The following is a 13,073-nucleotide window of genomic DNA, read 5'->3' on the forward strand; positions in this document are numbered from 1 at the left end:
TGTTCCCCCTGTTGATGATGCTTATTATGCATTATGGTTGAACCAAAAGATTACATGTAACAACATTTAATGAAATTGGAAACAATTACATATATGTGAAATTAAATTAAACAATAATGTATGTTGATGCTAATGTTATGCTAAAGTTAATGATAACAATAGCCTAATATATTCAATATGCTGTAAACTATTGTCTTTTAACAGTTTCACTCAATTCATTCTATTTAACCTCATAATTATGACACACCCCTCACTATTGTCAATGGTTGCACTAATTGCGCTGTTTGTCTACATAACCTGGTTCAAACATTCATGACATTACCCTGAAGAAGGCACAGTAATGTGTTTAGAACTATTCAGACCCTTTACTCAGTACTTTGTTGAAGCACCTTTGGCAGCGATTACAGCATTGACTTATCTTGGGTATGACGCTACAAGTTTGGCACATCTGTATTTGGGGAGTGTCTCCCATTCTTCTCTGCAGATCCTCTCAAGCTCTGTCATGTTGGATGGGGAGCGTTGCTGCACAGCTATTTTCAGGTCTCTCCAGAGATGTTCAATCGGGTTCAAGTCCGAGCTCTGGCTGGGCCACTAAAGGACATTCAGAGACTTGTTCTGAAGCCACTCCTGCGTTGTATTGGCTGTGTGCTTAGGGTCGTTGTTCTGTTGGAAGGTGAACCTTTGCCCCAGTCTGAGGTCCTGAGCGCTCTTGAGAAGGTTTTAATCAAGGATCTCTCTGTACTTCGCTCTGTTAATCTTTGCCTCAATCCTGACTAGTCTCCCAGTCCCTGCCCCTGAAAAACATCCCCACAGCAATGATGCTGCCACCACTATGCTTCACCGTAGAGATGGTACAAGGTTTCCTCCAGACGTGACGCTTGGCATTCAGGCCAAAGAGTTCAGTCTTGGTTTCATCAGACCAGAGACTCTTGTTTCTCATGGTCTGAGAGTCTTTAGTTGCCTTTTGGCAAACACCAAGCAGGCTGTCATGTGCCTTTTACTGAGGAGTGGCTTCCGTCTGGCCACTCTACTATAAAGACCTTATTGGTGGAGTGCTGCAGAGATGGTTGTTCTTCTGGAAGTTTCTCCCATCTCCACAGAGGAACTCTAGAGCTCTGTCAGACTGACCATTGGGTTCTTGGTCACCTCCCTGACCAAGGCCCTTCTCCCCCGATCGCTCAGGTTGGCCGGGCGGCCAGCTCTAGGAAGAGTCTTGGTGGTTCCAAACTTCTTCCATTTAAGAATGATGGAGGCCACTGTGTTCTTGGGGACCTTGAATGCTGCAGACATTTTTCTTCCCCTTCCACAGATCTGTGCCTCAACACAATCTCGTCTCATTGCTCTACGGACAATTTCTTCGACCTCATAGCTTGGTTTTTGCTATGACATGCACTGTCAACTGTGGGACCTTATATAGGCAGGTGTGTGTGCCTTTCCAAATCATGTCCAATTAATTGAATTTACCACAGGTGGACTCCAATCAAGTTGTAGAAACATCTCAAGGATGATCAATGGAAACAGGATGCACCTGAGCTCAATTTCGAGTCTCATAGCAAAGGGTCTGAATTCTTACGCAAATAAGGTATTTCTGTTTTTAATTTTTAATACATTTGCTAAAATTTCTAAAAAACTGTTTCCGCTTTCTCATTATGGGGTATTGTTGTAACGTAACAAAATGTGAAAAAGTCAAAGGGTCTGCATACTTTCCGAAGGCACTGTATGTATAGTGTGAAACTCTATTTGTTTTTGTATCTTCCTGTTTATTCTCTGTTAGTCAGCACCTCAGTAATTCTCTCTGGTTGTGACAGCTCATGCTTTTCATATGACCTGAACATTAAAAATAAAAAAATAAACATGTAAAGACATTAAAGTATTTTTTTTATAGAGTACTAATTTTACCGTCCCCTCTACAACAAAATAATTAAATACATGTAATTTTGTCCTTGAAACATATGATTTAAATAGTGTAGAATTTCATTAATTCTTATGGAGGATGCTTCTTCTGGGGGGTACCAATATAGCGACCGGTGGTTTCAAAGCCTCTCATTGGCCGTTACATAGCATCAGCGATCCAGGTTTTTTATTTTTAATTTTTTTTATTTCACCTTTATTTAACCAGGTAGGCCAGTTGAAAACAAGTTCTCATTTACAACTGCGACCTGGCCAAGATAAAGCAAAGCAGTGCGATACACATCATTGCTACAGTTTCTCCCAATAATAATAACATTAACTTATTTCAATGTACAGGTGATTTTTCAATTGGTTGGTATGTTGTCAAGGAGTGCGATGACGTGTGTTTGCGAGCAGATGACCACTAGGTTGATCCCGGTATGGGGATAGGGACAGTGGAGGAAGCTATACTGTTAGCAGCATACTGACGTTGGTTTCACGTGTAGAATTTCATTAATTCTTATGGAGGATGCATAATATTAATATGATAATAATATTAACTTATTTCAATGTACAGGTGATTTTTCAATTGGTTAGTATGTTGTCAATTAGTGCGATGAATGCTATGGTGCAATGGACCTCTCTCTCCAGCAGGAGGCTAAAGCACTGGTACACTTTTGTGTACAAAGTATTGATAGGACAACTCCCTTTGTATTTCTGTTCCTTACTGACCAGATCAGTCACTCAATACAGTCTTCGTTCACAGTCGCCGCTGTCCTTGTCTGTTCCTAAGGCTAGAACTGAGATGGGGAAACAGTATTTTTCCCATAATGCCCCTTCATCCTGGAACATGCTTCAAAAGATATTAAAGTTCAGGGAGATAGTGTCCTTGCCTGTTTTTAAGACTCTGATCGACAACACTGTTTGTGATAGCTGCAGTTATTTCTAATCTTCAATTGTATCTGTAACTTGTGACACTTTGTCTTTTGTGTGTATTTTGTATTTTTCTGTAATATTTTATGCACACGCTGCTTTTTCCCTTTTTTGCCTTCTTGCCAGGTCGCCCTCGCAAAATAGGTTTTTAACCTCAATGGGTCTTACCTGGTTAAATAAAGGTTAAATCAAATAAATTAAAATAAAATCTCCCTCTCCTCTATCTCCCAGGCTTGAATGGGAATGTGTGTGGGATTTTAACAAATGTAGCTAAATCATAATCCAAAATATATCCAATTTACCTAGTTAAATTTGAGTTCAGTAAAAGATACCCAGTTCTCACATTATCTCTCAACACGTAAAATAGACTTTGTCAGAAACAGAGTAACTGTAATGGTAGCTGACGGATTATCACACACTCCTCAATTTCTCCTGCACACACTTCCTCTTTCATTGCTTCACTTCTATCTGCCAGGAAGAGCATGGTGGGCTGGGAGCCACAGGAGAGAGCCATCGACCTGCAGGGCCTGGTCAGCAAGGTGGACATGGGCACCCTCTTCAACGGTCATGTTTTGATGGGAAACAGCTTTTGTCAAATTGACGTCAAAAGTTGATTACATGTTTTATTTTAGCTAACCATGAACCTTTTCCTTACCTTAATCTAAGTATCCTAACCTGCCACATAAATTATCCTAACCTGCTAAACAAGTTCTCCTAAATTTGCTAGGAAAAGTCAATTTTAACAAAAGCTGTATCCCTTCTATTTAAAAACCCTCTTCAACCTGCCCAAGGCCTTTTGGGAGAAGGAGACCCAGGAGCTGAGGGCGTACTTTACCCAGCAGGTGGGAGCTGACCTCCCCCAACAGGAGGAGGGAGAGCTGAAGGCTCTGGAGGACAAGGTCAGGAATGAATTGAATCAGAAGGGAATGTTTGAAGAGAGAAAGCTATGACTATTGGACACTACATTACACACTGATGCTGCAATATGTTGGGGATGGGGATAGGGTGGGACTGATAAAAACAATCACTGACAAGCACATTGCAATTTTGCATTGAGTATATGTGGGTATGTAACCCAAAGGTTCTAAAGTGTAAGAACATACAATGAAACGAGGTGTCTGCATGCAGTTCATGCTACCACACACTGTCAGTGGCTATATGAGTAGATATTAGGTGATAGAGCAGAATCAGTGTTTAGCAGTACCTTACTGACATCTTGCAATGAAGTATAACGGCATTGGATGTTTACAAGCTATAGCCCAAAGAATCATATCTAATCATGACAAGCTTTAATATCCATATTAATTTAAACATTTCTTGCAGAATGTTACCTCAATATCATTTTATTTGCTCACTAGTCCCTGGGATTACTAAATGGCCATTGGCTACGAACATGTGGAGGAAATACATCTGGTTGGCTAAGGGGGAAAGATTCATTAGCATTTCTTCTCACTTTTGTATTATTTCCAATAAATATCATTATGATCTAATGAGACATGCAACATGTTGGACCAATAAAACTGAGACTTCATGGAAATGTAATGTAAAGTTTTTATTACAGTGCAATTAATAAACAAACATCAATTTCAGCCTCAATTGTGTCTCTTGATCAACACAACATAAAAACTGACATAACTCCCCAAAATATATACATTAAAAATATATATGTAATGGAATATAAGATGAATAAAGTTCACATTCAGGTTAGAGTAATTAACATAATGTTTGCAATATTGATATAGTTTCCCTTTCTGTAACACATGATTTCCAGTATTCTGTTTCTAACACTCGGGATGATGGTCACTAGAATCAATGCTGCATGTTATGGATTAAACTCATAACTGTTGATAGTGATTGACTCCAGACTGGAGGTCCAAGGACCGAGGACACACTGATTATTATTGTATTCTGTGAAACACTGATTCTGAAGTAGCTGACAAAGCCACTGCCTTTTCTTTTGACTTCCTACAAGCCTCTCAGGCTGGTGTTGACAGAACATTTGTGTGTCTGATTAGGATATAAAGGGCTGGTCTCCAAGAGGCCAGTTAGACATTTTCTCTGCTTCTATGCTGGAAGTTGTCTCCCTGTTGCAACTTGTATTAATCCAGATTGATTTATGATTGACTTTATCAATGATTTCTCTTCTCTTTTGTTCAGAGAGGCACAAATATCATACCCCCAAGACATGCTAACCTTTCACCATTGCAATAACATGGGAGGTTAGCATTTTGGTGGGGGGGGGGTATGATATTTTCTCACTCATCATTTTTCACAATTCATTTAGGATGATCCGTCCTCGTGGTAGCATCCACATTAATGTACAGTAGAAGTGTTTAGAAACATATTATATTCTTATTTACAATAAAAGTGACTGCAAAATGACACAATACATTATTTACCATTAATTTCTATTGGGCACAAAATAATCTGAAACACAACCAAAACAAACAGCAAATGCATCCAACAAGTTTGTAGAGTCACAAGCTTGATCTTGTCATTGTGTGCTAATATGGGACCAAATACTACACATTTTACTACTTTAATACACATAAGTGAATTTGTCCCAATACTTTTGGTCCTCTAAAATGGGGGGACTATGTACAAAACGTGCTGTAATTTCTAAACAGTTCACCCGATTTGGATTAAAATACCCTGGAATTAAAGCTGGCAGTATGCATTTTAACCTCATAGTCAATGTTTCATTTCAAATCAAAAGTTCTGGAGAACGGATTCTAAAAAGTTAAATAAATGGCACTGTCCCAGTACTGTTGGAGCTCAAGACATACTGTATATACCCCAAATACTTAAAATGCACCTATTTTATTCACTTGTGCATAAAGCCCATCTATGTAGTTAAGGTGTGGTTCCTGGGGCCCTCTCCTGGTCACATTGACTTCAGCGTACTCACTCTCCTGCCCCTGGACCCTGTTCCTGTCCTGGGCTGCAGCTGGGGTCTCTTTGGGCCGTAGTTTGGAGAAGTCTATGTCACCATAGTGGATCTCTTCAGGCTGGTCTTCTGCAGGATCCTCTGGTTTCTCTCCGGCTGTGGTCTGGTTAACACACACCGTCCCAACCGGGGAGTTCTGTGGAGAGAACACAGAGAGAGGAACAGGTGTAAAGTTCTAAGCTCAGTCATTTGTAAAACTCTAAAGTCAGCAGGTTACACAACACATACTGAGGGGATGTCAATGACAATGTCAATTAAACTGACAGAAGAAAATAATTACATTTTGACAACAAATGAGCTCCAATCAAAAGGATACTGTCAAAGTCCAACAGCTATTCTGTTATCATTTGATGTTCTCACAAGACGTAGCATTGCTATCAGCGTGGTCATCTCCTCGTGAACTTCCTCTAAAATGATGTTAACCTCATGGCTTTGGATAGTTTCATCATTAATTCAGTATTTCCTTAGATACACTTTGTAGATGTGTTTTGAAAGTTGAGCCTTATACCCACCTGTCCCTGTGGATTGTCCGTCCTTTCAAGTCCATCGGGGAGCCTAGAGTTTCTCCTCCTGGAAGACATTTAGAAAGGTATTCTGAATGCACTGAGAGGGTTTTCATATGCAAAAGGACAAACACAACATAAATAAATAGTTTTGAATTGATGCCAGGAATAGTTTTTACCATCCAAAAAGACTGATCAGGCTGATAAGCAGAAAGACCCCCAGAGTTCCTGCTGCAACCCCAAAAACCATTGGGTTAACAGGCTCTTCTTGCCCTGAAAATACAGCACACATTATGGTCATTTCTAACTAAAAGATCACTAAAGTACACAACATGAACAAAAGTATGTGGACACCTGCTCGTCAAACATCTCATTCCAAAATCATGGGCATTAATATGGAGTTGGTCCCCCCTTTGCTGTTATAACAGCCTCCACTGTAGCATTAAGATGTCCCTTCACTGGAACTAAGGGTTCTAGCCCGAACCATGAAAATCAGCTCCAGACCATTATTCCTCCTCCACCAAACTTTACAGTTGGACCTATGCATTGGGGAAGGTAGCGTTCTCCTGGCATCCGTCAAACCCAGATTTGTCCGTCGGACTGCCAGATGGTGAAGCAGGATTCATCACTCCAGAGAACCGGTTTCCTATTCTCCAGAGTCCAATGGCGGTGAGCTTTACACCACTCCAGACGATTCTTGGCATTGCGCTTGTTGATCTTAGGCTTATGTGCGGCTGCTCGGCCATGGAAACCCATTTCATGAAGCTCCCCACAAATAGTTCTAGTGCTGACGTTGCTTCTAGAGGCAGTTTGGAACTCGGTAGTGAATGTTGCTACTGAGGTCAGATGATATTTACGAACTATGCGCTTCAGCACTCAGCTGTCCCGTTTTCTGAGCTTGTGTGGCTTACCGCTTCGCGGCTGAGATGTTGTTGCTCCTAGAAGATTCCACTTCACAATAACAGCACTTACAGTGTACCGGGTTAGCTCTGGCAGGGCAGAAATTTGACGAACTGACTTGTTGGAAAGGTGGAATCCTATGACAGTGCCTCGTTGAAAGTCACTGAGCTCTTGAGTAAGGCCATGCTACTACCAGTGTTTGAGTATGGAGATTGCATGGCTGTGTGCTCGATTTTATACACCTGTCAGCAACGGGTGTGGCTGAAATAACCAAATCTATTAATTTGAATGGGTGTCCACATACTCTTGTATATACAGTGTATATCTAATCTAAGATTGTGCCCAACGTGCCTGTTTTACCTTTAATAGCCAGCTTCTCTTCCTCTGACTTCCCACGGCAAACATAACATGGTGCAGCCATCACCATGCTTGAAAATATGAATAGTGGTATTCAGTTATGTGTTGTGTTGGATTTGCCCCAAACATAACACTTTGTATTCAGGACATATAGTTAATTTCTTAGCAAAACGTTTTGCAGTTTTACTTCAGTGCCTTATTGCAAACAGAATGAATGTTTTGGAATATGTTGATTCTGTAAATGTTTCCTTCTTTTCACTCTGTCATTTAGGGTAGTATTGTGGAGTAACAACAACGTTGTTGATCCATCCTCAGCCATTAAACTTTGTAACTGTTTTAAAGTCACCAATGGCCTTATGGTGAAATCAGTGGAGGCTGCTGAGGGGAGGACGGCTCATAATAATGGCTGGAACGGTCCAAATGGAATGGCATGAAACACATTACCACGAGCCAAACTGAGATAGGAATGAAGCCTGTATCTTTTTAGTGACTGGGTGTATTGATAAACCATCCAAAGTGTAATTAATAACTTCACCATGCTCAAAGGGATACACCCATCTTCCAATAGGTGCCCTTCTTTGTGAGGCATTGGAAAAGCTCCCTGGTCTTCGTGGTTGAATCTGTTTGAAATTCGCTGCTCGACTGAGGGACATTACAGAGAATTGTATGCGTGGGGTACAGAGATGAGGTAGTCATTCTAAAATCATGTTAAACACTAGTATTGCACACAGAGTGAATAAATGCAACTTATGTGACTTGTTATGCAAAACTTACTCCTGAACTTATTTAGGCTTGCCTTAAGAAAGGGGTTGAATACATATTGCCTCGAGAAAGTTCCGCTTTTCATTTTGTATTTTTTTAATATCTAAAAACATTATTCCACATTATGGGGTACTGTGTGTAGGCCAGTGACACAACATCTCAATGTATTCCATTTTAATGAGATATGTAAAATGTTGGACCAATAAGACCAAAAGATTTCATGGGAATTTAATGTAAAGGTTTTGATTACAGTGCAATTAATAAACAACCATGAATTCAGTCCCAATTGTTCATCTGGTTTAACACTCAACATAAAAACTGACACAATAACTTCTAAATAGATATAAAGTTAAAATAGTTTATATTATTATTCTGGTAACTGCACAAAAGATGCAGAGAAACAGTGACTAGTAGATGTTAACACCATTCTGCCTTCATGTAGACATACTTCACCAACTTCCTGTCTTGTATCAGACCACTGTCTCTCCAACTAACTGTGTCTTCTCTCCTCAGTCATCATTTACTTTATATGGTCTTAAACTGCCTTCAGTAAGATAGTTGAACTCAGCAGTTCCTCTATACTGGAACCCATTAAACGGATGCTCTGTGAACTCAACACTCAAAATGAATTGGCTAAAAATAAAGTGTAGCCTACATCATCGTATCACCACTATAGTAGCAGTGAAACACTTTTCATCCCAGAAAATTCTACAAATATGCTGATAATCAAAGAGCACACAAATATAAAGTAACTAAAGTACCAATTGAAAACTGATACATAATTACATTAATCTACATAAACACTTCATATCTATTGGCAAAATACTTAACATGCACCTCTTTTATTCACTTGTGCATAAAGCCCATCTAGGTAGTTAAGTGGTGGTTCCTGGTCCCCTCTCCCGACCGTGGCCTGGTTAGAGAACACCGTCCCAACCGGGAAGTTCTGAGGAGAGAATACAGAGAAAGGAACAGGTGTCAGGACAGACACTTCAGAAGAAGAATGACTTCATAGTTACAGTTGGTTATACAACACATTTTTCATTCAATTCTTCCTTAAATGCACATCCTAGATGGGTTTTAAAAGATGACTCTAACATTCCCACCTGTCCCTATGAACTGTCTGTTGTTTCAAACCCATTGGAGAGTCTAGATGTTCTCCTCCTCCTGGAAGACAATAATAAATCATTTAGGTTTTCATATACAAAAGCACAAACAGCATGATAAATATGTTTGCATTGAGGCTTGGAATAGCTTATTACCATGCAAAGAACACGATCAGGCTGAAAAGGAAAAGCAACGCCAAGGTTTTTCCTATAATCTCATAAACCTTTGGGTTAACAGGCTCCTCTTGCCCTGTAAATAAAGAACATATTATGGTCATCTGTTCCAAAAAGAGGAAACATTTTGCACATTGTCTAATATTACAAATTACACGTGTACTGTAGATGTACAGATGTAAGATCTTAATTTGACCAGTATTGTTGCAGCAAAATAATCCTGCAGCAAAAGGATTTGAACGTTTAGTCCATAATGTTGTTCCATTGGTGGTTAGGCTATTAGCTGGCCAAAATAAGGCTACATGAAAAGTGCAATACTATTAATACAACCATGTTTTGGTGCAGGTGTTCTGTGAATTTATATAAATCACAAAGCTTATCTGCATTTCCTGCGGTGCAAGAAACTTCTCAGCAACAAAATAGTAATCAATTTAAGATCCTACAACTGTATCATGCCTAGATACATATAGCAGGCATGCTTTATCTGGTCTGTTCCACAAAAACAAGTATATCTCTTCTACATTATATCTATCTATCTCTATTATGTTCTTAATGTTGTGTCATATTGAATGTGCCACTGCTTCTACCTTTAATAGCCAGCTTCACTTCCTTTGATTTCCCAAGGCCGTGACTATTTCTTGCTTCACAGTAGTACAGTCCTCCATCACCAACAGTCACATTGAGGGTGTAACTCTGTCCAGATGCTTCCTGTGTTGGTTTACCCCCACTGATCTGGAACCAGGTGAAGTTTGTCACAGGAGGGTTGGCTGTACTGCTGCAGGTCAGATTAACACAGCTGCCCACTAATACTGGATCAGCTGGACTGATGGAGGCTGAGGTGTCCTTAGGAGAGACTGAGGGAGAGGGGCTCATTTAGAATGTATCTGGATGTGGTATATTGAATAATCTAATCAAAACCACTCTATGACAATCATCAGTGAAAACATGATAGAATGATCTATTCTACAGGAAACTGTGACTAAATCTTACATGAAACGTTAAGCATCATGGTATGTTCAGCTGTCTTGTTGCTTGTCCCTACTGGGTAGACTGCAGTACAAGTGATGTTCTTCTCATGATGAAGGTATGACGGAGTGAAGGTCACCGTGGAGAGAACTGATTTGGTTTGGTCTGGATTCTCCTGCAGTTGGTTCTCAGGTGTGAACTGTGTTGGGAGAGTCCATATCAGCTCAGGGGGGTGTTCGGGACAGGGAGCGACAGCAGAGCAGTTCAAACTGACAGGGGTCCCTTCCTTCACCTCACCTGAGACAGTAATGATGGGACTGGGAGGCAAATCTGTAATACATTAAAAATAAATATATTTTACTCTGACAGTCACACTGTCTACTTGGTCTTATTCTACTCATATCATTTTATAAACGTTTATAAAAGTTAAATAGTCTCTGTCTTCTTACCCCTGACATCTATATTACTAATAGCTAAACTGTCCACTTGTTCTACTCTTATCTTTGATGCAAGGAATCTAAACTGGATAAAATAGTTGGTAAACAGTTAAATTGTCTCTTACCCCTGACATCTATATTAACAGACTTGTCTGGGTCTGTTCCACGGTATGGTTGACTTTCAATCCTGAAGAAGTATTTATCAGAGTAACTGGTGGTTACATTGAAGAAGACTGTGGTGCAGTTCTTCTGGGAAATGTTTCCAGTTATCTTCCCTTGATAGCTGTTGTCCGTCTTACTACTGTTAAATATCACATTGTTCGGACTCTGAGCAAACTGTGGTGATTCTTTAATCCACACTCCAAAGGTAAGTATTGTGCTGTTAAATGTATAGTCATTTTGGTCAGGAATTTCAAATGCACATGGGATTTGCACACAGGAGCCAGTCAGTACATCCAGTCTATCTGGCATTGTGGTGATCAAACCTCGTTCGCCAAAACAGGCCAAAACACCTGCAACATAAAGGACAACATCAGGGAGGTTCTGTGATCTTTTCAGTCCAGTCACTCTCTCCCAATATTCTCCCTCTTCAGCAAAAACATATGAACTCATTTCAATGTACAGGTGATTCCTGATGTCGTGACTCCATGCCCTAAACTGGAGCATTCATCCAGCATTGAATCCAGACTATTAAACTATACTTATTAATCACATATTTACCTGATTTGTTTAATATTAATAGTTAACAATTAATATGCTCAACAATAGCAGAGACATTTCTTAACTACCAATGCTGTGCTTTTCGTAAGGATGGTTCCCTCCAGCTCCCTGCAGCTGGTCTGGGCGTGTAGTCAAGGACATGGGATAGAGATAAACTTGAGGAACAGAGACCTGTATTGTTTCAATTTCTCGTTGCTTACACATAGCCACAAGAAGAAAACAAGGTGGCTCCTGATCTGCCAGGGAGGGGCGTGCATGTACGAAAAGCAGAGATTGTTTTGGACACTTTGCAGAACTTATGAAGAGCTACATTTCGCTGTTGACTCAATATTAACATCTGCCTACAATTGCATAACTAAAGATATTTTACATATACTCAGTGTCTGTGTCATTTTCTAAAGTTTAAAGTTTGTTTAAGAATAAGAGAATATCAGCACTGTGCGAAGAACCCTCTACATTATCAGGAGTCAACTGTACACTTTTCTACACATTGAGACAGATGGGAATATACTGTAGCTCATACCATGAAATATCATCACAATTCCTCTGTCTGATTCATAACTAGTTGTTGCTGTGTGGAAGACTCACCTGACATAAAGAGGCCAATGAGAAAAAACATGTTCTCAGGACAAGCCATGTGAGAACTCACACACTACTGATCACCTGAAACAGGACAAACACACACTTACTGGTAGAGTAGCTTAACTCACACAACACATTGCATTGAACCATCCCCATATCAAATACAGTATGTCTTTCAGTTGTAATGTGAAGCTAATACGTGAACGAATAGCAGTACTATGAACATAATAAATCTAATTTCTTGTAAATAATTTCCTTAAATTTATTTTGAACATTGAAATTAACAGAGAATATAGTGAAGAAGTCGATACTTACCCTAGACGGTAACGTAAACTGTCTACAGAAGAGACTATCACACACCCATAGTGTGGTGTAACAAACTAAAGTGCTGAAATTCATGTGACACATCTCACATCTCATCAGTGACGTAATTTCTAATAAGTGTATGAGACATTATTTCAAAAGAATAGTACAGTATTTATATAACAGGATGCTTGAATAATCTATGTGCTGGGCTTCCTTATCAATTGTGAAAGCATTGTTTTTACATTTAAGTGCTAAGAACATTGCATTTTTCTAATGAACGTTCTACTCTTGCACAATTTGTTTCAGTCACTGTCACACCCTGGCTCTGGGGACTCTATATGTTGAGCCAGGGTGTGTAGATTCTATGTGTTGTTGCTCTATGTCGGGATTCTAGTTTTGTATTTTTGTGTTGGCCAGAGTGGTTCCCAATCAGAGGCAACAAGTGTCAGCTGTTGCTGGTTGTCTCTGATTGGGAGCCATATTTATACAG

General features: G+C 39.7%; 1 protein-coding gene and 1 long non-coding RNA gene across 2 annotated transcripts; both read right to left on the bottom strand.

Annotated features, from left to right (window-relative positions):
• Nucleotides 1–5,849: 5,849 nt before the first annotated feature.
• Nucleotides 5,850–6,539, bottom strand: LOC121549783. The gene is made up of 3 exons (XR_005996864.2): nucleotides 6,453–6,539; nucleotides 6,283–6,340; nucleotides 5,850–5,906 (listed from the first exon to the last, which is right to left on the bottom strand). It is a non-coding gene; the product is annotated as an uncharacterized LOC121549783 (long non-coding RNA).
• Nucleotides 6,540–8,442: 1,903 nt separating this feature from the next.
• On the bottom strand, nucleotides 8,443–12,648 carry LOC121549695 (sialic acid-binding Ig-like lectin 13). Its single transcript, XM_041861537.1, has 8 exons — nucleotides 12,593–12,648; nucleotides 12,284–12,358; nucleotides 11,101–11,487; nucleotides 10,563–10,868; nucleotides 10,160–10,426; nucleotides 9,555–9,648; nucleotides 9,399–9,459; nucleotides 8,443–9,238 (listed from the first exon to the last, which is right to left on the bottom strand). Exons 2-7 carry the CDS (start codon nucleotides 12,330–12,332, stop codon nucleotides 9,405–9,407), a joined length of 1,158 nt encoding a protein of 385 aa, XP_041717471.1. The 5' UTR covers nucleotides 12,333–12,358; nucleotides 12,593–12,648; the 3' UTR covers nucleotides 8,443–9,238; nucleotides 9,399–9,404.
• Nucleotides 12,649–13,073: the final 425 nt, after the last annotated feature.

This window comes from Coregonus clupeaformis, chromosome 34, assembly GCF_020615455.1.
Source record: "Coregonus clupeaformis isolate EN_2021a chromosome 34, ASM2061545v1, whole genome shotgun sequence".
NCBI lineage: Eukaryota > Metazoa > Chordata > Actinopteri > Salmoniformes > Salmonidae > Coregonus > Coregonus clupeaformis.

Coding starts and splice junctions, on each gene's coding strand:
- LOC121549695 (XM_041861537.1), bottom strand. CDS start 12,332: ATGGCTTGTCCTGAGAACATGTTTTTTCTCATTGGCCTCTTTATGTCA. Junction 10,869..11,100: donor TGTTAATATAGATGTCAGGG/GTAAGAGACAAT, acceptor AATGTATTACAG/ATTTGCCTCCCAGTCCCATC. Junction 10,427..10,562: donor CATGATGCTTAACGTTTCAT/GTAAGATTTAGT, acceptor CCTCTCCCTCAG/TCTCTCCTAAGGACACCTCA.